Source organism: Lottia gigantea, assembly GCF_000327385.1.
Source record: "Lottia gigantea unplaced genomic scaffold LOTGIsca_60, whole genome shotgun sequence".
Classification (NCBI taxonomy): Eukaryota; Metazoa; Mollusca; class Gastropoda; family Lottiidae; genus Lottia; species Lottia gigantea.
The window spans coordinates 386,059-413,200 of NW_008710050.1; the positions used below are offsets into that span (position 1 = coordinate 386,059).

The 27,142-nt window shown below is 34.5% G+C and overlaps 3 protein-coding genes across 3 annotated transcripts in view; all 3 read right to left on the reverse strand.

Annotated features, from left to right (window-relative positions):
* Positions 1-2,015: 2,015 nt before the first annotated feature.
* On the reverse strand, positions 2,016-5,977 carry LOTGIDRAFT_235133 (hypothetical protein). Its single transcript, XM_009064082.1, has 6 exons — positions 5,294-5,977; positions 4,510-4,667; positions 3,726-3,913; positions 3,292-3,427; positions 2,604-2,736; positions 2,016-2,264 (listed from the first exon to the last, which is right to left on the reverse strand). Exons 1-6 carry the CDS (start codon positions 5,742-5,744, stop codon positions 2,176-2,178), a joined length of 1,155 nt encoding a protein of 384 aa, XP_009062330.1. The 5' UTR covers positions 5,745-5,977; the 3' UTR covers positions 2,016-2,175.
* Positions 5,978-13,630: 7,653 nt separating this feature from the next.
* On the reverse strand, positions 13,631-21,718 carry LOTGIDRAFT_179298 (hypothetical protein; the record flags this gene model as incomplete). The annotated part of the gene is made up of 11 exons (XM_009064083.1): positions 13,631-13,844; positions 14,247-14,394; positions 15,021-15,270; positions 16,264-16,406; positions 18,291-18,411; positions 18,737-18,828; positions 19,838-19,983; positions 20,285-20,388; positions 20,797-20,892; positions 21,222-21,308; positions 21,662-21,718. The coding sequence occupies 11 exons, from the start codon at positions 21,716-21,718 to the stop codon at positions 13,631-13,633; spliced, it is 1,458 nt and encodes a 485-aa protein (XP_009062331.1).
* Positions 21,719-24,230: 2,512 nt separating this feature from the next.
* Positions 24,231-27,142, reverse strand: part of LOTGIDRAFT_166663 (hypothetical protein) — a gene marked incomplete at both ends in the record, with an annotated part of 13,961 nt that continues 11,049 nt past the window's right edge. Inside the window, 2 exons of the mRNA XM_009064084.1 lie at positions 24,231-25,769; positions 26,144-26,230. Coding sequence (XP_009062332.1) covers positions 24,231-25,769; positions 26,144-26,230 — 1,626 coding nt within the window. The remainder of the gene's footprint in view (positions 25,770-26,143; positions 26,231-27,142) is intronic.

Below are 27,142 nucleotides of genomic sequence, written 5' to 3' on the forward strand. Positions count from 1 at the left end.
AATCTTGCAGACGATTCATTCGAAGATCTTTTAAGTGCCTCAAGACTGCTGAAGAATAAATGGTTAACAGTGTTCATGCAGAATTTTGGGGTCAAGAGCGGCGAGTCTGCTAGAGGTTGGCGATACATCTAGATGAAACTGTTTGGGACTAAGTCTGAGAGCGAGACTGGTAGAAGTTGGCGATACATCTAGATGAAAATATTTGGGACTAAGTCTGAGAGGGGTTGTCATACGAAAGAGTCAGCAGATTACCGGCACAATGTCGGCATGTTTAGTCAGAATGAGAGTTTGTGTGAAAGAGTGAGAGATTGGAAGAGTGACAGGCTATATTATATTATAACAATTTGGAAATATATTTATGAGGGTGTGATAGTGTGAGAGAGATCGTAAAGTTTGAGAGAGTGAGAGTGGGAGATAGAGTGTGCAATATTCAGTTGAATATCATATTCTGGAAAATTAGTCAGGTTATTCAAACCGTCCATATATTTACATTTGTTATCCATTTACAATGTTGTTATTGATATATTGTTATTTAGAGCATATATTTGTTATTTTTGGAATAAACAACTTTTATTAGGCATATTCTTCTGCTTCATGTGTCAAATCTTGCATGACATCCCTTCCCATTTCTTGAATCACAGTCAGAAATAGATTTAATGTCAGATCTATTATTAAAAGAGAAATTTGTTTTCTCAAACGGGAAAGGGTGAGATTTTCTGTGGTCTGAGGCCAATGAAAAGACTTTCCAAACCTTCTTTAAAGAAGAGTGATACAAATTTGGTAGCGGATCTGCATATTTGGACAGATGAATATTTTTGTAGTTCAGTCGTACCTACGCTATTTATATCACGTCTGTAGTTCCATCAAACTTTCTTTCAAAGAAACTATCTAGCATCGGCCATTTAAAAATGCGTGTGCATCAAAAGTTCAAAGGCCACAGAGTCACGTGATACTAACAAAACGAAAGTTACAGTGATGCCGAACACTTATTTACAATCATCATAAAGGTAATTCTATAATCTTCGGAGGTGTAAAAAATCCCATTTAACAGGTTCTCTTTTTTTCTGTCTCTACCAGCTGACAACTGTCAAAATATCCATCAGAGGCTGGAATAGAGGAAGATGTTTCGGACTATCGACCGACCAGATCTCACGAATTATGAACAACAAAATTTTGTACAAAGACACTGTAAATGAATCAATCTCTTTTGAACTGATGAAGGTTTTGCTTAATTCTTACTTGCTGGGCCCCCACAAACCCCATCCTAACGACCGGGCTGACTACTACCAAACTAACAATGTTAACCTGTCACCTACCAACCAACGAAGAATATTTATCAAGAAATATGATATTTATGAATGACAAGCTACAAGTTTATAAAATCCTCGTTTTTTCATTGATAAAATAATTAAAATGTTATAAATAAACCTAAAGGAAGTACGCTATATGGTTTTACACAGAACTCAACATACAGTATGTTCTACAATATTCTACAAATAGACTGGTTTGTTTGAATAAGTTCAGAATGATCCCCAGGGAGTTACTTCTATTAATCTGAATAAAACGCAAATTTGGATTTGCTTTTCGCGTTTCTGTCAAGGATGACTCTTCTTCCCATTCATGATCTGACAAAATTGTTCTGAATCTCAAGTTATGGTTCATATAATATTCATCCAATCAACTGCTTTGGTCCAAGAAAAATTTGAGGGTGGGGCTCGCATCAATGCGTTTTGGGTGAGGGTTGGAAATATATAAGGCAAACAAGGGTATTTTCAATTCCCCTATATATTAAGGAAAACTAAAATTATAATTCTGTCTACATAGTGTTGTTTCAATAATGGTATTCACTATCTATGTCTTGGTCGGGTGGAATTTCAAGAGAGATGACTTTATCGAGACCATTACCCGTTAAAGAAAAAACACCCAAAGTTTATTAGATGCAATTTTCAAATGATTATTTGAATCTACCCTTGTTATCCAAACAAACAAGTGATCAAAATAAATAGTAACAGAGTAACGGAGTTCAGTATCTTTTACTATTTTTATTCGACAAAGAAGTTTATGTTGCAAAACAACTATGTAACAGCAAGTTCTACGTTTGCTGTGGGTTATCTGTACGTCTGCAACCAAGGCTTTAGTAAGTTTAAATCTGAAGTTAGCGGCCTGATTAAAGTCTTATCGGACATCAACATAAGCTACAGAGGCAATGCTCAGTTCGTCACCATTCTCCAAAACATGGATATCCCATATTGTAGGAAGGTAGACTGAAATAGAAAATAGTCCAAATCAGACAAAGTCTAGTATCACATTGTAAATGAAATGAAGTTTAGGTGATCTTAACTCCCACAAGGACTGATTGAACCAAGTTCACGGCCCCCACCCCCAGAAAAAATCGGCCTCGGGGAGGGGCGCCAACCCACTCAAATCCACGGGCCCTAAGATAGCTAGTTTATTCACTGTTTACGTCCCAATTTTCTGCACGAGATTGGGGTATCCAACTGTACGCAGCATAGAGTAAGTCATTGACCATTCTTCTAGTATCTAAGGCCACGATGATTTGGATGGTGGTTCTTTCTCCAAGGTCACTAACTATTGGTACCTACCCATACTTCCAGTCTCCACTACAGTTTGAAATTTAATACAAGTATTTTCACAGCCAGGTTTCCCTCTAAGCTCCAGTGTTCTGTTTCCAGTATGTACGATATAGATCATATTAGCACCCTCCATCAAGTTATTCTGTAAGTTAAAAAATGTTCATATACTTCATATACTTGTGAATTTGTTAGAGGTGTGCGTCGGACACAGTCGGTGGTCATTTGTCGCCTACCAAAACAAATATATTTATATTTTAGTAACTTGACTACGATATCAATTATGAGAGAAATAGTTACTATATTCATTGTAAATGTCGTTATTTCCGCCCAATTATACCAGGTCTTTCTTGCCAATAGTAGGATAGTTTTTTTTTTTTTAGGAAGGGGGGAGGGGGGTGTTTAAGGGCAAACGTACTGTCTGTGGAGGATTCTATTCTCTTAAGATGAAGATTTACCTTATTCTCAGGCCCGTAGCCAGTCTAAATTGTGTTCGAAGAGGCAAGTAATATATATCCGGAGGGACAATGGTGTATAGTAGATCTATTTGGTAGGAGTAATATAATGGGTCGCTTGTCAGAATTTTTATGCATGTAGCTACGGGTCTGCTTATCTATAGATCAAATAAAATGTTCAGGAATCCGTGTCCTTATTAACTGTGCTGGTTATTCCTATTTAATAAGATGTCACAAAAACTTACCAACAATATTGCCGTAGCCCCCGGGCCATCAATAAGCAGCCGTCTTGAGATCAGTACCTCTGATTTCTTGTTGAGAAATTTAGGACGAGGGAAAATTTTTCTTAAAATCTGACTGGTTAAAATCCGTCTACTGACCCTGTCAAAATATACAACCAAATATAAAATATTGTTAAGTCACTTGGGCATCGGTAGAATGGCGTTTCTATATATAATTAGGTGTCCTAGGGGGAGGGGGAGGGACGGGGCGAGTAGGGGCTATAGAATTGTCAATAGGGTCTAAAAAGCAGTTATATACCTCCTTAAATGCAATTTGAAAATCAATTCGAGGTCAAATGGTTTAACAACCCGCGAACCAACTTCAGAAGCCAAATTATTAGACAAATCAAACAAAGTTAATATATTAATTCATTAATTCTAACTGCAATACATCTTACCAATCAAGATGGAACTGTTTCTCTGATAGTATTGTCTGTTCCAGATTGTCTACCTTCAGTAGATCAGTGGGACGTTTCAACCAGGATACAGTAGATTGAAGAATTATAGACGGATGGTTTAATGTCTCGTAGTTATCTTGAATCAAATCTGTGATATTTGCAATGGTTGTTATATCTGTACTGTAATTCTGAAACAAATACAATTGAATTACAGTGAACGAGTCGCTAGCTTGCTAACCTGACGTTTTATTTAACCATTTGATTGCGGCTCAACGAGTACCATCTCTTCTCAATGTAAAGCTTTTACGAAGTTCGTCTTATACCTTGACTGCTGTAGCCACCTTTCTTGTATCACAGAATGAAGCGATTTCATTGGATTGTACGCTAGCGAAAACAGCCAATCTGAGCCATTATGGCTTATTGTTCACAGACTTTCTGATTGACAGTATTCACAGGGGTACAATCCAATCAAATCGCTGCATTTACACAGGCAACTAAAGCTATATGTGCACGTGGCTGTGAAGTGTTTCCCTTTTTTCATCAGCCCAATTTGGAGCAGAATCTCGCTTCAATCCACTTTCAATGCCACTTGAATTTCAAATACTGTTGAAAATACCTTAAAAACGTCAGAGGAACGCAATATAATAATCACTTGTCAAATAAATGTAAAATGTTAGAAGTAAAGAGGACACGAGGGAAATTTACCATTCATTACCTAGGCAGATTTAGCTTTACGGAAAATGCCGAGGATTGGGTTTCGATGACAAAGCCCAAGAAGACTTACCAGGAATATCAGTGGTCTAGTGAGCATAACACGAGGCAATGTCTTGTTAGCGAAGGTTGGTACTTTGGTCCTGTTAATTAATTTACAGTTCCAGCAATTTTCAGGAACCGGTTCAATATAATAAGGATTCTCCATGACACACGGCATGTTGTGGTACACTGTGGAACATAAAATAGGTATAGTGATGAACATCATTAAAGGGATTGTAAAGAGGTTTTTCTTAACTAACGCATTTTATGACGTCACTAGAGGGGACTGCATAGATATTATTAGTAGCTTCCCTCTGGTGACGTCATAAAACGGGTTAGTTTTAGTGGAATTGCAAGAACCACAGACATCGGAATGAAGATTAGGATGGTGCAAATTGATGCTATCGGTGTCCCCGATACACATAACAATTTTAAAAAACCTCTTTACAATCTCTCTTAGGTCTGAAAGGGCAAACATGTCTAGCCTTGCTCATCTTTAGTCCTTGAGAGCAGCGATCTAGATTTGAAATTAGGAAATGAATTGAATGGAGTTTTGCGTCCTACTTTCCCCGCACCTTGTGATATAGAAAAGACAGATATAGAAATAGTGAGTAAAATTCCTAGTTTGAAGTATCTTTAAAGGAATTATGCGACTTTCGTACATTTCTAGTATTTCTTAAGACTATTTACGTATTTTCAAGACTAAAATCAAACCCCCAAAAAGGTGCATCTGTCACTTTTAAGAATAAAGTCAGTCAGAATGACGTTCCACAGGCTAAAATAAGAAAGATTTCTTTTAAATAAAAATTACTTACTTCCAATATTGAACAACGAATGTAAAGGTAACATCATCAACCGAACGAGTCGCATCACACAATGATCATAGGGTGAATAGATTGGGGTAAGAAGTTTTCCCAGTGGTCCCTGATCTTGATAAATAGCATAATAAATCCAGGTTAATGCCAACAGACCTACTGAGATCAAAACCGCAAAGACAATTCTTTGCAATCGCGTGTCAATTTTCCGAACACGTGTTTTAACAAAATTTCCAATTAGAATCAAATACGGGTAAATGAAGGTGATAAACTTCTGACAATTTTCCTTGATCTTGTGCCATAAAATTTGTAATTCTAAATCTTCATCTAGAGATCGAACAGCACATTGTTTGATTTCCTCATCTGATAGCTGCATTTCTCTTCCCAACTTTCTTAATTCTTCTACGTCGTCATTCAGTTTGGATATCTTGTCGGAATAGCTGGAGTTCATATTGACGATCTCCTTAAATTCAGCTTGAATATTCCTTCCCAGCAGTGATAATCTTATATTCTACTTGTAATATTGTGTGTCCGATTGAATTCACAGCAAAAACCAATACTGACAAACAGTCTATGTTGCTCTGGGCACGTTTGACTTGCAGGCAAAACCAATGCATGTACTATAAAATGACTGTACAATGCTACTGGCTCGTTGACTAACTAATACACCCAGCACTGATAAATCTTCATTAATAAACTGAACAGTATTAAATGATAGAATTGATTAGTATAATAGATAGAATTAAGAGTCGTGTTAAATCCTGTTATAAAATGAAAATATGAAATTATTATATCACCTCCTGTTTTCAGGTTTAACAGATGCTGCTCATAGCCTGGTTAAGAGGTGACACACGAAACCGGATTCATATTTACTGATTTCGTCTTTCCGCCTATAACACCTCCACTTCTACACAATTGTTGTTTATTTTTGTAATTTTTTGAAGGATTTTATTGTATATGCTCAATTAGAGCGAAATGGTGGTAAGAAAAAGTGGTTAGAAATAGTGGTTAGAAATAGTGGTAAGAAATAGTGGTTAGAAATAGTGGTAAGAAATAGTGGTAAGAAATAGTGGTTAGTGGTAAGAAATAGTGGTAAGAAATAGTGGTAAGAAATAGTGGTTAGAAATAGTGGTAAGAAATAGTGGTTAGAAATAGTGGTTAGAAATAGTGGTAAGAAATAGTGGTTAGAAATAGTGGTAAGAAATAGTGGTAAGAAATAGTGGTTAGAAATAGTGGTTAGAAATAGTGGTTAGACTATATCGTCCTTTCAAGGGACAGTTGTGCCATTTTTTTTTACCAATCGTACGTTAGTCTCAGAAACAGGATTTTTTTTTAGCTAAGCTTATCAGTAAAAGTGTTCACAGCTTTCTACCGAGGTTTGTCAGAATTATCCTCGTTTGAAAGTAAAAAAAGACCACTGCCATAAATAGAAAATACATATATAGAAAAAAAATTCCTAGTTTGGGGTGTGTTTGAAGGAATTATGCGATTTTCGTATATGTCTAGTACTTCTGAAGACTGTTTAATTTATTCAAAACTCAAATCAGACCCGAAACCGGCATTGAAATGTTTTTCGGAATCTTTAATGTGCATTGGTGACATTGAGAGCATTCTTAATTATGTTGTTCTAGCAAACGACCTCATATTATTACAGGCATTATCACCTCATATAAGGTTAGCTATTGCTATGACAGGACACATGATATCCGGCTAAAAATTGGTCAGTTGCTCTATCAACTAAATGCAATGATAAAATAGGCTTCGATACATTATTCTGGATATTAACAACCTTTATAGTGCATTTGATTAGTTGAAATAAGACAGTTTCGACAAGAGAGGCTAATTTCAGAAAATCATGTATGACGAGAATGTGAACTCATGGAATGTGAAACGAAACATCCAGTTCACGTATTCTCGAAACGATCTTAGTGAAAGGATATCCCAGAAACAGTGTTAGAAGATAAGAACCCAGGATATCCTAGACACAGTGTTAGAAGTTACGACACTAGGATACCCTAGAAACAGTGTTAGAAGTTAAGACCCTAGGATATCCTAGAAACAGTGTTAGAAGTTAAGACCCTTAGATATCCTAGAAACAGTGTTAGAAGCTAAGACCCTAGGATATCCTAGAAACAGTGTTAAAAGTTACGACACTAGGATATCCTAGAAACAATGTTAGAAGTTAAGACCCTAGGATATCCTAGAAACAGTGTTAGAAGCTAAGACCCTAGGATATCCTAGAAACAATGTTAGAAGCTAAGACCCTAGGATATCCTAGAAACAGTGTTAAAAGTTAAGACCCTAGGATATCCTAGAAACAGTGTTAGAAGTTAAGACCCTAGGATATCCTAGAAACAGTGTTAGAAGCTAAGACCCTAGGATATCCTAGAAACAATGTTAGAAGTTAAGACCCTTAGATATCCTAGAAACAGTGTTAGAAGCTAAGACCCTAGGATATCCTAGAAACAGTGTTAGAAGTTACGACACTAGGATATCCTAGAAACAGTGTTAGAAGTTACGACTCTAGGATATCCTAGACACAGTGTTAGAAGTTACGACTCTAGGATATCCTAGAAACAGTGTTAGAAGCTAATACCCTAGGATATCCTAGAAACAATGTTAGAAGTTAAGACTCTAGGATATCCTAGAAAGTGTTAGAAGTTAAGAACCTAGGATACCCTAGGATATCCTAGAAACAATGTTAGAAGTTAAGACCCTAGGATATCCTAGAAACAGTGTTAGAAGTTAAGACCCTAGGATATCCTAGAAACAATGTTAGAAGTTAAGACCCTAGGATATCCTAGAAACAGAGTTAGAACTTACGACTCTAAGATATCCTGGAAACAGTGTTAGAAGTTAAGACTTTAAGATATCCTAGAAACAGAGTTAGAAGTTACGACTCTAAGATATCCTAGAAACAGTGTTAGAAGTTAAGACCCTAGGATATCCTAGAAACAATGTTAGAAGTTAAGACCCTAGGATATCCTAGAAACAGTGTTAGAAGTTAAGACCCTAGGATATCCTAGAAACAATGTTAGAAGTTAAGACCCTAGGATATCCTAGAAACAGTGTTAGAAGTTAAGACTCTAAGATATCCTAGAAACAGTATTAGAAGTTAATACCCTAGGATATCCTAGAAACAGTGTTAGAAGTTAAGACCCTAGGATATCCTAGAAACAGTGTTAGAAGTTAAGACCCTAGGATATCCTAGAAACAATGTTAGAAGTTAAGACCCTAGGATATCCTAGAAACAGAGTTAGAAGTTACGACTCTAAGATATCCTAGAAACAGTGTTAGAAGTTAAGACTCTAAGATATCCTAGAAACAGTGTTAGAAGTTAATACAATAGGATATCCTAGAAACAGTGTTAGAAGTTAATACCCTAAGATATCCTAGAAACAGTGTTAGAAGTTAAGACCTTAGGATATCCTAGAAACAGTGTTAGAAGTTAAGACCCTAGGATATCCTAGAAACAATGTTAGAAGTTAAGACCCTAGGATATCCTAGAAACAGAGTTAGAAGTTACGACTTTAAGATATCCTAGAAACAGTGTTAGAAGTTAAGACTTTAAGATATCCTAGAAACAGAGTTAGAAGTTACGACTCTAAGATATCCTAGAAACAGTGTTAGAAGTTAAGACCCTAGGATATCCTAGAAACAGTGTTAGAAGTTAATACCCTAAGATATCCTAGAAACAGTGTTAGAAGTTAAGACCCTAGGATATCCTAGAAACAATGTTAGAAGTTAAGACCCTAGGATATCCTAGAAACAGAGTTAGAAGTTACGACTCTAAGATATCCTAGAAACAGTGTTAGAAGTTAAGACTCTAAGATATCCTAGAAACAGTGTTAGAAGTTAAGACCTTAGGATATCCTAGAAACAGTGTTAGAAGTTAAGACACTAGGATATCCTAGAAACAGTGTTAGAAGTTAAGACCCTAGGATATCCTAGAAACAGTAATAGAAGTTAAGACCCTGGGATATCATAGAAACAGTGTTAGAAGTTAAGACCTTAGGATATCCTAGAAACTGTGTAAGAAGATAAGACCCTACGACATCTTAGCGCTAAGTGTCGAGTATATGCGGTCAGATTTGTATTCGTGGATTGTCATGCCATCTCGCAGGCACCTGATCTGTTATATACTTCCATTTGTGTTGCCAATCCAAAGGTTAGATAGGGGAAATCGATAAGGGAATAAAAGTCAGGTTGCAGGTCCCCATTTCACATAAAATCTTAGAATAAGAATTTGTTATTTCTTCATTTGGTAATTTGTGTACCTTTCTCCAATTTACCATTCGTTGTATGATGCCTTTAATGGGTGTATTTGATACAATAAACTTATCTTATCCAAAGAATAACTCCCTCCCTACTTTACGAATGAAATAAAACAAGTCAACTTTGAATTTTACACTTTTATTCTAGACCTATGAAAGTTGAAACATAAAACAACAGAACACGACCTTGAAGCCTACCATACAAGGTCAAACCGGACTTATTAAAACCTGAAAAAAATATCTTCCTTTCACTTCTGTTTCTGTTAATACTGGACTTGAATCAGTGAAACTGTGACTCCGGGGCTTGGCTGTCTGTCTGTCGACGTTGATGAGATGATATTAATGATGATTTTCGATGATTTTACAAGCAATATTCACAGCTTGAGTTGAACATTAATATAGCTTCACATGATTAGTTAATTCAGCTGGCTACAGACCACATCAAATTACAGTTTTTAACACCTAGAAAAAATAAAGTGGTATAATAATACATGATTAACAGGCAGCAGACGGAGAGGAATGCATCAGACATTTTATGAGTTTTGAAAAAATTGGACGCCTTATCTTAAAGGGATACTGTCCCTTAGAATGAACATAAAATATAAATTTAGTGATCTCTCTTAGAGGTAGTATCCCTTCAATTTACCAAGAATTTGTCAAGTCAAATTAGCTGACCTCTTACCCTCCATAAAGCAAACAACATTCTTGTAATTTGAATATTTCCTTCTGGCATTGTTCAATCCATCTCATTCGTCTAAAAATCAAATTTAAAAGTTGGTTTGCTGTATAAAGGGTATAATACATTCTATTAATCTTAATAAAACAGACTGGCTAGATCCAAAATTCATCCCTTTTCCAAAATAAATTTTAAACACGATGTTAATGAGTAAAGCACACAATTTTTACATTTTGTTAGGTGCTAGTCTTTTATTTAACAACCCTAAATCATCTAATGAACTCTTCCAGATAATTCAGCTGCTAGTTAGCTTTGGATAAGTTCACTTGAAGATAAGAGGTAACTGAGGCCTTGAATATACTTCAGTGTTTAACCAGTTGTGAGTTTCCAAAAAAAAAGGTTTTTGTTTTCTGTCTGATGCAAACCTGATACATTTTAAAATAAATTTACAAAATAATATATTATTTACAATAAAAATATAGTACTATAATATAAGGAAATTAGGAATCCACTTAGATACATTGTCACAAACCAAAGTAAACTACCTGTACTATTTCAGGAAGGTTTTATACTTAATTTAGGACACATACCCAACTGGATTCCTAACTCCTATAACTGTGCAATGTTGGCATCCTAATTTTGTATAAATGTGTGTTTACAATCCTAACATTTAAAGGCGATTAAGAAATTTCTTTAAAACAGGGAGAGATTTTCTAGCACTCTTTAGAAATTCAATGCAATATGTTATACACCTTTTAGTCTTTTTGATCATCAATATCGTTCAGCCCAGATACATACACAAAAAAATAGTCATTGGCAAAACCAAATACAATTATTTACTTCTATAACAAGTTAAGATTTCAAAACAAACAATGAATTGGCTTGTTATACAATTAAAAAACTGGGGTTGGCATCGCTGTTCATTATCAAAATAAAGATTAAAAATAAAATGAACACAAGTAACCACAAGATTACTGTACTGAGATATAAAGTAAACCCTTCAACTTTCTGTCCTAATCAATTTATAACAACAAAACGGTTTTGCGTTAAAAATATCATAAAAGATAAAGATAATACAACATCCAGTTTTTTCTTCACAGAGATACTGTTCCTTGCATAAGTATTTTGAGTATAGGATTCTAAAAGTCACAGTTGGGGCGAGATTTGAACAACTTTTCTTAATCTAACACAATAAATACTTTCAGAACTAGCTGACAAAATAGTTAATACAGTCCTAATTCGGAATATGACAAAAAGACACAATAATTTGCTGAGTTTTTTTGAAAACATTACACCTTCTATTGTACATTAATAGTAATTCATTCACAACCTCATTCACAACCTCAGTTATAAAACACACCTCAATTTCATTCACTCGCACAAGATAAAAAGAAATAGTGAAATGTGTATGCAAAGAATTGATAAATATTAAATAAACATTGTACTACACTGTATAATTGTTAAACTAAAGTTCAATCTGTAGAAAAAATTTTTTCTTTAAATTATTCATGGTACGTATCATGAATTTTATTATCTAACTATACTTATAAAATATCATTTTAATCAGTACAATTATAAAGTGGTTAATTGTAGTTTTAAAGTTTTAGAAAATAATTTCCTTTAATATATAAACACTTTTATCAAGAATTAATAAGCATGCATATAAAAATATCATTTTGAAAATCTGGAACATTGACTGGATACAAAATCTACAAAAAGAATCACCAAGACAAATTTGATAAATATAACTCTGGATTTCATTAACACTAAATATAAAAATTCTGAAACAGAAGGATTTATTAGTTTATGACAATGTTTTTAACAGAAATAGAAGAACATGATTTTCAAGTTAAAACCATCCCAAGAATCAATTCTAATATCAGTTTTCAAAACAATCTTATTACTGTACCGATTTGGTCGCAAGTATTCTTCTCAATGTAAAATTCTACACTTACGACAAAGTTTCTTACAGTTACGAACTGCGCACTGTTTCTCGTCACATTTTATGTCATTGCTTGGGAAGGTGTTACACTCGGTAAATACTAAAATATAACCTTATCATCTATACAATTTCAATAAATAACTCAATGTTTAATCAGATATCTTTATCTAAAGTTAATCTTTTTGTTTTAAGTAAACAAGTAGAACCTAATCTTATACCTGGATATTATTAGAATATTAATAACTTGTAACAATATATAGTCCAGTTTAGATAACATCAAATTGGTATACACTTTTTGTATTTTGAACCTACATGAAGAAGAAATTTTCCACAAATAAAACTATCAAATGATCTGTTAACAGTTTTTTTTTTTTTTTAAAATGAAATAATACTGAAATAAATATGTTCCAACAGACGCTTTTATACTTTTATATTGACAATAATATTCATGACATTGTTCGTGTCAACAAAAGGTACAGATAGTTTAAAAAGCACATCAAGGAACATTGCAGAGGAATTAATATGCGCATAATAATCATATGTTTAACATTCGACCTCACACACTTCTTACAAACAAACATTCATAAAAAACTAACACATCATCCTAATCACTCATATATATATATATATATAAAAAAAATAAAATTTTATGTTTCAAAAATAAAAAATATAAAAAATAAAATTGTATAAAAAATATTGCATTGTATAAGACGTTAACAAGATAACTATATTTTAGATATATTTTAATTATTGCACAAATATTGTTCATATTTTGAAAGACTTAGGTAGCACCATTTTGACAAAAAATTGATAATCATATGAAAAAATTAACAATTGGATTTCAAACTTCTTCTTTTTACAAAGAATAATTAACAAATTGATCAAAACCTGGATTAGAATTTGACTAGAGGTTTACAAAGTTTGGATTTATTACATTTCTGTATTTTCAACAATTATTAATGGATTTCAGTTTGGATAATATTTTAAAATGCGAAACTGATTCAGTTCGCTCAAATTTTGAAAAACACGAAAAGGCAAGTTTTCACAGAATTATTCAAGAGTTTATCAGAGTAAATGGAACAGGATTAGTCGTTCCACGTTAATCCATATTAAAACTAGATTCAGAAATAAGGTCTGTTCACAGAGTAATACCAATATTCAAACTGCTAGGCTGTAATTTAGAAAGGGGAAACATTATACTATTATTATTAAACTTAATAACAAAACATCCGCTTTCAGAAAAATGGCATCATCCTGTTTCATTGCGCAAAAAAAATTTCTTCAAAAAGAATTTTCAACCACAAAATATAAAGCAAAATTAAAGGACTTACCGTAAGTCTGGAAAATAAATAATATTATTACTAAATATTCCAGAAAAAAGATAAAATCAATAAAAATATAAAAACTGTCCTACCTTGATAGTAAAATAATAAAAAATAGATTTCTTAATGACGACGATATTCTCGTTCTCTATCCCTTTCTCTATCTCGTTCCCTGTCTCGTTCTCGATGTCTGTCTTCATGATAGCGATCTCTCTCTCGGTCTCGACTTCTCTCTCTATATTCTCTTTCACGACTTCTAGATCGATGACTTCTACCACGTTCTTTTCTATCTCGGTCCCTATCACGATCTCTGGAACGTGATCTTCTCGGTTGACTTCTGCAGAGAAAAAAAAATTTATTAATCTATGTTTCATTTTTGTGGGTTTTTTCATTCATGTTTCTTAATTTGACTCAAAATATTTCAGTCTAAATAAAATAAGACCAAACTTCCATCTTTTTATCTGCTTTTATTTCTAACATTGCCACTACATTTAGGGTCTTAAGACGGACTTGAACATCCATCTTTTTGATGATACCTCTAGCCAATCAAGTTCCTTTCCTTCCCAACACTGAGATTTTGTGACGAAAATAAAGGTATATTCAGTATCTAATGCTCTAATACAGAATATTTTCACTGTCATGTTTCATCTTTTGGATTTTAAGAGATCTGAGATATTTTTTCTGACATATAATGAGTGAATGAAAGCATTGTTAAATACAGAAATAAAATAAAACATACTTGGAACCATAAGATTTTTCCTCTATACCATGAAGTGTATCTTGTAAAGAACTGATTAATATTTTACATCTATCATCTGAGGCTATTTTAGATTGTTTTATTAATGATATGGCTGTTACTAGTGTCTCTATAGCACTAGCAAATTCTCCTGAAAAATACAAAACATACGTTATTTCCTTGGCATTGGGTATGACATATAGACATATAGAATAACAATCACTAATACATGGTATATAGGCCTATTAATAAACATTGTATCTCTTTGTCTATTAGTAAGTGCCTGAGGAAGATGGAAGAGGCACTGTTGATGTTAGTTATATTAAGGAAAAGTTTTGGTGGACTTTTATTCATGTTAATCGAACCTAATTAATGTATTCAAATGTACTGAACCATGAAAATACTTCTAATAACAAGTTAGTTAGTCTACACCTTATTGTGTTTTATTCTTTCACCATTTCATCTGATGACATCAAGTGTAACTTGTGTTGAAACGTTATATACCCATGTATTAAAGAGGTGTGTTTTATCCTATAATTATTGTCTTGTGTTATATGTGTGGGCCTCGTTTCTAAATGTTGTTCAAATCTTACATAACAAGCTATCCTGATGAGAACTATTTGTCCAAAACTCTTGACAGGACAGGACACAGATAAGCTTTCATCAATGAATGAATTGGACAATCAAGATGTAGGCTACTGATGAGGATAGTACTATCTAAAACGTGTTTATGAAAATGAAGAAGAGCTTTCATGAATTTGATTAAAGTATTTTTACCGGCACTGGCATCAGATACGGCTCTGTTAATAGCAGAACTTGAGACAGTCTTATTTCTCTGGAATATTTCCTCAAATTCCTGTTCAGTAAGTGCAGGCGCTGGAGGCTCGCGTTCCCTTTCTCTTTCCCTAGACCTCTCTCTGTCTCTTTCCCTGTCTCGATCCGAGGGTGGGGGTCGGCCATAAGGATCAGGGTAAACTGTGGGGGGTGGTCTACCATATGGATCTGCAGCATTCGGTATAGGGGGAGGCTGAAATATCAAATCAATTCATTATTTAACATAAACACTAGCAAAAGCTTGTTGCCGACAAAATAAAAAATACAGATTAATATGATAACAGACGGTGAAAGGGGACTAACTGTGCAGTGTGCAATAGAGGGAACAGTAATATTTTATTTCAAATGAAATGTAGTTTTACATGCTACTTTTCTGCACCATGTGAGCTAATGAAGACGGGCAACGCCATGCAGAGTGCAATGAGGGAAATTTTGTCAGGACAACGGTATTGGCCTATTAGACTAGACTAGTTTAAGATGATAAATAATCTAATATTGCAAGTTATCACAATGTGCTGTTTACTGATGCAGTGTGGAATAAGGGGAAATAACTCTATTTAATCAATGCAATAAGAGGAATAAGGACAGTTAAATTTGAGTACCTTTTAATGCTCATGCAGTATGCAATAAGGCAAATTATAACACTAATATTTAACTGTCTCATGCAGTATGCAATAAGGCAAATTATAACACTAATATTTAACTGTCTCATGCAGTATGCAATAAGGCAAATTATAACACTAATATTTAACTGTCTCATGCAGTATGCAATAAGGCAAATTATAACACTAATATTTAACTGTCTCATGCAGTATGCAATAAGGCAAATTATAACACTAATATTTAACTGTCTCATGCAGTATGCAATAAGGCAAATTATAACACTAATATTTAACTGTCTCATGCAGTATGCAATAAGGCAAATTATAACACTAATATTTAACTGTCTCATGCAGTATGCAATAAGGCAAATTATAACACTAATATTTAACTGTCTCATGCAGTATGCAATAAGGCAAATTATAACACTAATATTTAACTGTCTCATGCAGTATGCAATAAGGCAAATTATAACACTAATATTTAACTGTCTCATGCAGTATGCAATAAGGCAAATTATAACACTAATATTTAACTGTCTCATGAAGAATGTATTGTGTATAATAATAATAAGTCTAGTACTTACTATGGCTCCTGGTGGAGGGGCAGAACTGTGAGGAGGGGGAAAGAAAGCTGGATTAACATGAGGAGCTGGGGGTGGTACTCCCATATGAGGGGCTGCTGATACAGGGGGAGGAAGTCCTGGTGGCATACCGGGTACAGCTCCCACTGAAAAATACAAATAAATTATAAAAAATCTTGTTTTTACTTCAAATGAAATGTTTATCTTCCTGTCTTTTTAAATCTTTTAATTTTTAAATATCTGAGATTGCCCAAATTTCTAACCTAGTTGGACTCAGAAGCTAAGATTCCATATACTTGTCATGCGGTTGCGTCACGCGTCAAATATGATTCCATATGTGCGTTAAACGTATGCGTTATCTTTCTTTTGACGCACGGACTCCTAGACAGATGGATGCTTTGGTGCATAAAAAAGACAGGGAATCCCCACAAAATACTTCACATTTGGGAGATCTCCGCATGGAAAGGCGCCTGGATGCGTTTGACGCATGACGGAGACCATTTGACGGATACCGCTTCCACATGTATGGAATCATACCCCCTTAAACCAACCATTTTGATTTTTAACGCATGACGGATGACGTGTATATGGAATCTCAGCTTAAGTCCATTAAAGTTTTCAAACAGCAAATAGCAATAGTAGATATGACAAAGCTTTTTGGCTCAATAATCACTGATTAAAGTTTTATGTAACTTACTGTCATGTTACTCCAATGTGAACTAAAAAGGTTATAAAATTTCTACCAGCTTCATTTCAGCTTATTCAGTAATGTGGTAAGAAAGTTTTAATTCACACTGGATCATAAGAATTAAGAAAGTGTGACAACTTACTTGGAACATGTGGTCTGACCCCAGGAGGGGGTACAGCTGTTGGGGGAGGTCCTCTGTGATGAAATGGAGCTGTAAAATTAAATCATATAATTATTAGCCTCATAAAGAATAGGTCCAGTCTCAATAATAAATGAAGTTTCACCAACTTATTTTGCCATTAATATCATACTCTAAATTGTTTCTTCAACATGTTAATCCCTTCACCTCAACCACCCAAAACATTTTTTCAGGAATGAAAAGAGAAAGCCCACAATGAGTGGACAAGATAAAAGGAAAACTTAATAAGGTGGAATAACTTTAACAATTCACTTCATATGGGGCAGAAATACATCTGATATCAGACAGTTTATAATAAACTTTATATTATAAGAGAAATACTTCAATCAATTCTTAAATATCTCATCTTTAATACAATCATAATTGAATCAAGTTTCTGACTAGTTTCTGACAAGTTTCTGACTAGTTTCTGACAAGTTTCTGACTAGTTTCTGACTAGTTTCTGACAAGTTTCTGACAAGTTTCTGACTAGTTTCTGACAAGTTTCTGACAAGTTTCTGACTAGTTTCTGACAAGTTTCTGACAAGTTTCTGACAAGTTTCTGACTAGTTTCTGACAAGTTTCTGACTAGTTTCTGACTAGTTTCTGACTAGGTGTTAAATACAAACTGAAGTCTTAATGATAACTAGTGAACAGGCGCTTGATAGTAACAAGTTATTATTCAACAAAAGAATTCTCCTTGTGTAAACTTATAAAGTCTCCAGTGACTGGACAGTAAATACATACAGAAAACTAGTTATTCACACAACCCAAATGTAGATTACCAAGACAGAAAAAGAAAAGGACAAAACCAAAAGAAAGCCAAGAATAATTAAGGTATATAATAATACCTGTAGTTGGAGGTTGATTTATTAGTGGAAACAGTAAAGGTGCTAAATATAGATATTAATTTTTTATTAGCATTGGAGTATTTCTTTAAAAGTAATTTCAGGCCATATAAGGCAATATGAGGTTTCAAAGGTCACCCACGATTAGTATCTTTATCAAACATCACTGGTTCAAATTTAAGAACACTGGGAAATTGATGAGGAATTTATTTTATAAAAAGTAAATCTTGAGAAAAATGTTGTCCAAATAAAGTGGTTAAAAATCCAATGGTGAAAACTCACCCACAAGTTTTAAAAAAAAGGAAAATGATCCTACCTCCTGGTGGCCTCTCCCACTCTGGTCTGGGTGGGGGTCCTCTTTGTCCAAATGGAGGCGGTCCCCTGGGTGGTCCTTGTGGCGGTCCTCGGTTTGGTGGCATGCCCATCATATTTGGTGGCTGAAAAGAGAAGAAAAGTTATAATCATTGTTGAAATGACCCTTCTAAAAATACTGATAACCATGGCTATTTCAATTTAACATATTTAACATTTTACTGGGGTTTGTGTTTTGTTGCCTTGAAGTACATTTAATACTGACTTTCTCTGATGTCTAACCTTACATATTTATAAGCATTTTAATAAAAATATAGACAAATTAAATAAAAATAGGTGTTTTTTTTTCACTTTAAGTATATATTGAACTTGAAGAAAGAAAGAATTTTAAGATAGACAAAAGAGATAGTAGGAATAAAAAAATATGTTCTGTACCCTGAAGATACTGACCATTCTAGGTGGAGGACCTGCTCTGGGTGGTGGAACATGATGTGGTGGTAGACCTGGGGGTGGACCAGTTGGAGTGAAGGGGGGTCGTGCACCTGAAATGACAATAATAAAAGAATTTATTGTTCGGCAAAATAAAAGGCCAACTTTATATCCTTCGAAATGAAATGCATTAAGTAATATTGTTCTGGAAATGACAATAATAAAAAAATTGAACATCATAAACAGGCAGGGCAAAACTTCATTTAACACATAAAAGGGGTCTCGTTTTTTCTGAATTATTATCAAATCTATGATTAAATTTTAATTAAAGTAATAATTTTATAATGTTGATTATTGTACTCAGTGAAATAAAATCCATGAATAAAAACATGTGGTCAAAACAAATGTTGTTCATGAATCCAAAACTTCATTAATTTCAAATTAAACATCATGGGCTGTTACTTCAACAATCTTTTCATATTTCTATTTATGTTAACATTATTTTAATACATTTGTAAAAAATAATACATTTGCCTACCATTAACAAAATTAGCTGGGGGTCCTGGCATGGGGGGTCCAGTATGAGGAGGACCTGCTACCATTGTTGGAGGTCGAGCCATTCTGGGGTTAAACTGGGGTCTGGCTGCAGGAATACCAGGGCGTGGCATCCTAGCATTTTTATCTACAAAACAATTATTAATATTTGTCAAGTTAATCAATATGAATAATCAACAACCGTTCTAACAGGATATCTTATTTTGAGTATCAGAATTGGTAAATTTTGTCAATAAAACATCAAGAATTGTTTTATCATTCTAAATATAGCTGTTTCTCATTCTACAAGGTCCGTCTTAACAAAACAGCCAATAACCTGAGATTTTCTTATCTTAGGCAAATTTTGGAAAGATAACCTTTACAATTGATTATTTTACTGAAAGCACCAGACTCTAGACTCATTTACATAAAAGCTTTGAACTTTTGGCTAAAATATTCTGGACAGAAAGCATAAGTGAGGGATATCTACCCCATCTATTACTCAAATTATCTTACCATAAAACATTGTATTAGGTGTTGAATCAGCACTGTTTCTTCTGTCTTCCGTAGCAGCTGCCCCTCCAGCACCTTTCCTGGCTTGTGCTTCAAAATTACTTAATGCTTGTTTACTATAGGGTGTAATCTGAGGAGCTTGCCCATAAAATTCTTTCCTGGCTAATTTCTCAAATATTAATCTGGATGAGGCTTCAGAACCAACTGACACTAGAGCAAATCTGAAGTTAGATAAATATATTCGTTTCGCATTAAAGTCAAAATAAATGTTCTCATGAAACTCTCAAACCAGAAAATCCTCGACGCCCATGGATTTGAACACTATTACTGATTAGATTAGCTAAAAAATTCATATTCCTGAGACTAAGGTACGATTGGTTAAATAGATGACAAACTTATCCCTATAAGTATTTTTTAAAGAATAAGTTGAGATTCTGTAAGAGTTATTTACCTTGATACCAGTATATCGCCCAATCTGACTATAAACCCTTTCAGTACCTGTATTATCAAAATATAACTTACCCTTTCGACTGACCATTCGCTCTGTTTTCATAAAATTTAACCTCTAATAAATCTGATACTCCAATAGACACTATAGCGTCACTCAAATCTTCATCAGTTGTCCACTAAAAAAGGGGGATAAATCACTTTACAACCAAGTTGGTCACCTTCGCAAGTTGAAGCATTTGTCGTATGGACAGGCTGTCAACACAGTTGGTTAGAGCTATCCAGTGTTGAATATTTACATGATGTAATTTGCTAGGTTATGTCAGTCCTGTTACCTGTTAGGGCTGGGTATCAATAAGTAAATTGAGATGGATTATCGATGTCAGACTACTGATCAATAATCGATAAATAATCAGAATAGTTCATTTAGCTCTCTTCATTATTTCTGTTAACCCAGATGATAGAATGCGATGAAAAGCTCAAGATAATATATCTTTATTTTGATTTTTGATAGTCTCGATGGTTAGGATACCATTGGTCAAAACACTGAGAAATTAACTGTAAAAGGTAGGTTGTTAAAAACTTACCCAAGTAAGGTTTCCAACATATAACATATACTTTTTACCAGTAAAACCAGAAGTTGTTGGGAGTGTGGTGGAGCTGGTAGAACTATCTCCTTTATTCTGTAAAAAAATAAATTTATAATTGACTGCCCTGTGATGTGTCCTAAGTTTGCAAGTTTCTTGTAACTTATTGGTATTATCTTAGTAGATATAGTAGAGTAGATAATTTGTTGTATTCAAAACTTTCTTTGCGCAGCTCCAAGCTTTATTTGGGATTAAAACTAAATCAAGAAGAAGGCAAGTGGAACTGTTGAATAAAACTTAGTGTTGAGTTGAGAACATTAATCACTATGGCAAGCAGAAAATCATATTAACTGCATGGCTTATCACTGATCAGTTAGGCCTTATCAGACTATCGGTATATTTAAGAAATTATCATTACAACTCACGTGAATTTCAGCAGGATCTGAACTTGATGGTGCTGTTATAACATCGTCATATAAATCATCACCATGGGAAGTAAACTCTGCTTCCGGCTAAAATAGGACCAAAAAATACAATGAGTGAATGAGATATTTGATTGAAAAAGCCGATTGCAGTGCATAACAAAGGGACACAAGAATTGATTACCCTACAATACACATTCAGCGTCTCTTCAATGAGCATTTCCTTACATGATGCTAGGAATCAGATAAAGCCTTAATTAGTTGACTGGTCGTATAGCTTCCGGATAAAAACAAAGAAATTCCTTCAAAATGGCGGCAGACTAAATACAGAGAAAATGCAAATCATCTTTTCTGGTTGCAATGCGAGTCATTTGCAAACGATTTCGTTGCAAAAGTGACCTTGGCATAAATCGAAGGAATCGAAATAAAGAAATCCAAGATACCTGCGTGAATTCTTCGTCTAAATTTGCATACAAATCTATATCCACGCCGTCTCCCATTTTCTCAAGCACCTTCCATTAAAACTAACGCCCTCTGTTACAAAGGAAAGATGACTCTAGATACTCATTGTGAGATTAAGACTACAGTTAATTCTTACATCCGTCACAATGTACCCATAGTTGTACAAATGAAATGAAATGAATGGAGTTTTACATCCTACTTTTCTGCACCACGTGGGCCAATGAAGACGGGCAACGCCATGCAGGGTGCAATGAGGGAAATTTTGCCAGGACAGCGGCATTAGCCTGCTCTTTTTCGATTTCCAACTGTCGAGGGATCTTTAACGTGCACAGCCTGTAGCACACGGGGCCTCGGTTTATTGTCCATAGTTGTACAGGGCCCAACATGAAACTGAAAACACACATAACTATAACCTGTGATAAGCTATATTATGTAGCAATATTTTGGGACAGGGGGATAAGGAATCAAGTAACTAATAATATTTCATTGTGAGTGTTCATATAGAATGATGTAGCCTGGGACAAATTTTAATGATATTGTCTTTGCTCGCATGATCCTTAAAAATGGGTTCCTTTATTTTCATAAATGTAAATGCTAATACTGAATAATGAATAGAAAGTAGAGGTGTTCTAATGACTTGGAAAATACCAGTTTGTCTCATATGTCTATAATTAATTCATAATTAGCTAAATTAGATTGATTTACGATTGGTTAAAACTCTTAATTATATGCAATAAGAACATAATGATATGATTAAGAATAAATGATAATTCATTAGAAACACCAATTAATCAAATAGTTTGCTTAATTTGACACTAAAAAATAAGAACATAATGATATGATTCAGAATAAATGATAATTCATTAGAAACATCAATTAATCAAATAGTTTGCTTTATTTGACACTAAAAAATAAGGAAACCTATCTTTAAGCAACGGTACGATATTATTCATCTATCTATATATTGATATCGTATCGTTGCTAAAGGAACATGTTAATCTAGTTGACCTAGTGGAATATTACGAAATTAAATTAACTGTTCTATTCAACGATCAGTCAACAAAAATATAAACATCATAAACACAACAACAAAATATTAGAAAATAAACACTATTATAGATATACTACTCCTATTTATAATTTTAGCAACGTTTTAATTCACGTATAGGAATCTTTATCAAGCTTACAACAATACCTTATAGACAAAGGGCCATATGCAGCGCTCATACTTTACCAAGTCGATCTTTAAGTATGCACCGGTCAATCTTTATGAAAGTCTTGCTTAAAATTGACTATCAAGTGTAGAAAATGAAAGCCTTAATCCTAACTTTGTAAAGTTCAACTTTAATCAAGGTAAGAGCGCTGCATACAGCCCAAATGGTTGTGACATATATAGGCCTATAGGTCTACTTCTAAATGTCATTTAAATAATATAACAACAAAATAATTCATTAAAGAAAAATAAATTGGTTTGTAAGGAATTAAATCTACTCAGAGAGAGGTTTAACCCTGTGAAATCATTTCGGGTGTTGTTTTTTTTCTTTAAAACTAATTTGCTATCTATCTAACTTTTTTAGAAGTAAAAATTTTGTTTCACATTTACATTTTACATTTTATTTAAATTGACGAGTCGTCTTTTTAACATTCAAACGCAGATAATTCTTGAAACACATGGATTCTGGGCTCAAATTTAAACGGTTAGCTGTGAACACTATTACTGATTAGCTTAGCTAAAACAAGATCAAGTTTCTGAGATTAAAGCATAATTGGTCAAGAAAATGGCACATCTGTCCCTTTAATGAGAATACTATGTGTGAAAATCCCTTTGAAAGGTGAGTTAATCTTTGATTAGCCTGCTCAGATCTTACAATAATTTGGCAAGTCTTTTGTGAGTTACGGTCCTTGACGTATAGTATTGCACTACAGAATACGTGTTTGTTGTCGTATATTTACACCCCGTGGTAACTGGATTACTGTCTGACTATGTTGAGCTCTGAATTGAATTTTTTCTCTAATTTCATAAATATCCCCCCCAAAAAAATGTCCAACTGTATACCATTGTTCTTAGAATGTCCTTGGGTTCGTAGAAATATAAAGTTCAGTGATTTTACATTTTAAATAGACACATTTCCCTCCTAGAAATTCGAGTGAAAATTACATCCTTTCTGACTGGAAACTCCCCTGTAAAATCATGTTTACGAATAATAACTTTTCCAGTGGTTAACATTTTCATCAACCCAAAGACAATCCACGATTCTCAGTAGTATTTCTTAGTTGATATTTCAATTCATAAAGAAACGATTTGCAAAATTCAATTCAGATATCATTGTAGTCAGAGAGTAGTACTAATAGCCTTGTTTTCTTATCTTTTTAGATGTATCTGAAACAATTTCACTCCCACCGATTCATTCATCAGGATCATTCTGTCACCATCGGATTTCTCATTAAATTTGGCATGAATAGTAAAAGTGTTCCCAATACATATACAATGCTAGAAAACTATTCAACTCCTAGAAACAGATAGCCTACTCTTTATCAATTCAACGAGGCTCACAATTTCAGAAGGGCGTCAGTAAACTTGACTTTCTGGTCGTCTCTTAAATTAAATTGTTCCATCATATCGTCATAGGATTTCTCATCAAACGGATCACTGGTCTGACATGCTGTAAATAATTCCCATAATACTGGTCCGTTCACATCTCTAAATTCTCGAACATTGATCCCAATTTGAAGACCTGTCAACCACTGTGAGACGTCTTTTTTTTTCATTTCTTTAAACCTTTCAGGCATAGACAAACAATTATTCTCAAACGAAGACGAGTCAGGCAATTTGTTTGTTGTCGGAGCCTGGTCTAAACTCCCTGAACACGAAGTTCTATCATAGGAAGACTGTTTCCCGATTTCTCCTACACTTTCAAACGAAGTTCTGGACACGTCCGAACGGTCCGACAACATCGACACTTTTGATTGTCCCGATAAGCTCCCCAAACTTCTGGTATTTCTTAATCCATGATTCCGAGAAAATCGAATTGATTTTTCTAGCAGAAGTTTGGAGAGATCTTGAACGTAAAATGGACTCTCGATAAAGTCGAAACGAGGTTTATCTCTGAGTTCTTGATAAACCCAACCCATCAATGGGATGTTTCTGTTAACAAATACTGCTATTATATCCATATGAAGTTTCTGAGCGATGTAAAATATAGTCCTAGAATCATAATCAATTTCAGTGAATTCCGAGACACAGATGAGTAAACAGTAGCAATTCTGCATCCACGACACAGCCGTCTCGAAATATTTTGGATCATTTTCGCCGAAGTCATTTAGATGTGCCGAGACATTTTCAGTTCTCAGCTTGTCATAAAGTTTCTGAGCAGCGTCCATGTTGTTCGTGTGGTAGACAATTCGAGCGACCGACGTCGAAGAGGCTTCACTGCTCTCTAACGAGATGGAGCGAGGGAAATATCGTTCTCTGAGTATAGTCAATACCGCGTTCAGTCTGCGGAGTAGCTTCAAATCCTTGTCATTTCGCTCTTTCAGTCTCATGGTTTTCACTATTTTGTGACTTTTGATGAATTCTTCGAACTCTGAATCAAAACACAGAACCCAGATAATCTCAACTGTTTGATTTTGTTCCGATAATGAAGCTGTTTTGATGATTTGATGAAAGGAATATAACACGTTGCTGTCACAGAATCGACTAGCACTGCCGAAATTCGCTAGAATCCAAATCGCATCAATGGCGTCTTGTAAGTGGTACATGGCATTCCAAGATGCCGGGTCGTTGAAAATTTCGAAGGATTGGTTTATCCAATAGAATAAATAAGGAACAGTTTCTCTACTTTCAGTTTCTCGTTTCGCTTCACATCTATTACATATAAGCACTGATCCGATAATCGCAAAAACGGTTAATTCTTCAACCGTTCTTATACTATTCAGATGTGTCAAGAAACATTTTCCGAGGTTCGCTCGTTCTCCACCTACGTTTTTCGCCAAGTTTTTCACTAAGCACACGGTAGCTTTAATGATGAAAAATGGTTTCGAAGTTTTGTTCTTGAGCGCTGTTTTATCTGTAAACTGTTTAAAATTGTCCTGAAGAATCTTTATAATACCTGAATTTACTAAACTTCTACAAAAGTCTTCGCTATATTTCGAGAAAAGGCATAAACAGTCTAACAGTCTACTGGATGTTTTCCACAAATCTGCATTGCCCGTTAATTTACCACGAGAGAAATACCCAGCCGATTTGAGACCTTCCAGAATATTGACAAGACATTTGGTGTGGTTATCCCCATTCACATTGTGTATAATACCCAAGATGTTCTCCCTCGAGGTCGAACTGATGTCCCACAATCGTCTAATACACGAGCAGGCCTTCACAGGATTCTTTTCATAACGCCCCAGTTCTTGAAGTATGTTGGTGATATCTTTCTTAACATTGAATGACAGATCTGGAATTCTCTCACCCCCCAGAGACAATGTCGACAGACACAGGATTTCAGCAACCGAGGAATTTTCTTCCAAATTATTGGTATTGGACTCCATTTATTCTCCTAAAAAAAAAATAAGACACAATGACTTTTCTAGAAAATATTAGTTTTAGGGGGTCGAGCAGGGGCCGCAAAATTTTCCCAGGGTAGGAAAGGCTGGGGGGGGGGGGGGGGGGGGGTCATATAAAATCTCTCTGGAAAGAAATTTGAAACTGCGGTGCCAAAGTCGGTAGTGCTTCTCTCCCAGTCTCTGATAGATATTTTGACAGATGTCGTACAGTTGTCAAATTTTTTTAGCTAAACGATCTGAAAGTACTGAATATATAATGTTTAAATTCACATTTGTGGAGGTCTCTAGCTGTTTTCCAACCTAGGGTAATGTTATCCCTGAGGTATCCCTACCAACAGCACCACAAGGTATCCCCTGAAGAAAATTCTGACAACCGATCCATTTCATTACTGCAACACCATACACTATTGCCCCTCCAGATATATAACTTGCCCCTCCAGATATATAACTTGTCCCTCCAGATATATAACTTGTCCCTCCAGATATATAACTTGCCCCTCCAGATATATAACTTGCCCCTCCAGATATATAACTTGTCCCTCATGATATATAACTTGTCCCTAATGATATATAACTTGTCCCTCCAGATATATTACTTGTCCCTCATGATATATAACTTGTCCCTCATGATATATAACTTGTCCCTCATGATATATAACTTGTCCCTCCAGATATATAACTTGTCCCTCATGATATATAACTTGTCCCTCATGATATATAACTTGCCCCTCCAGATATATTACTTGTCCCTCATGATATATAACTTGTCCCTCATGATATATAACTTGTCCCTCATGATATATAACTTGCCCCTAATGATATATAACTTGCCTCTCCAGATATATAACTTGCCCCTCCAGATATATAACTTGCCCCTCCAGATATATAACTTGCCCCTCCAGATA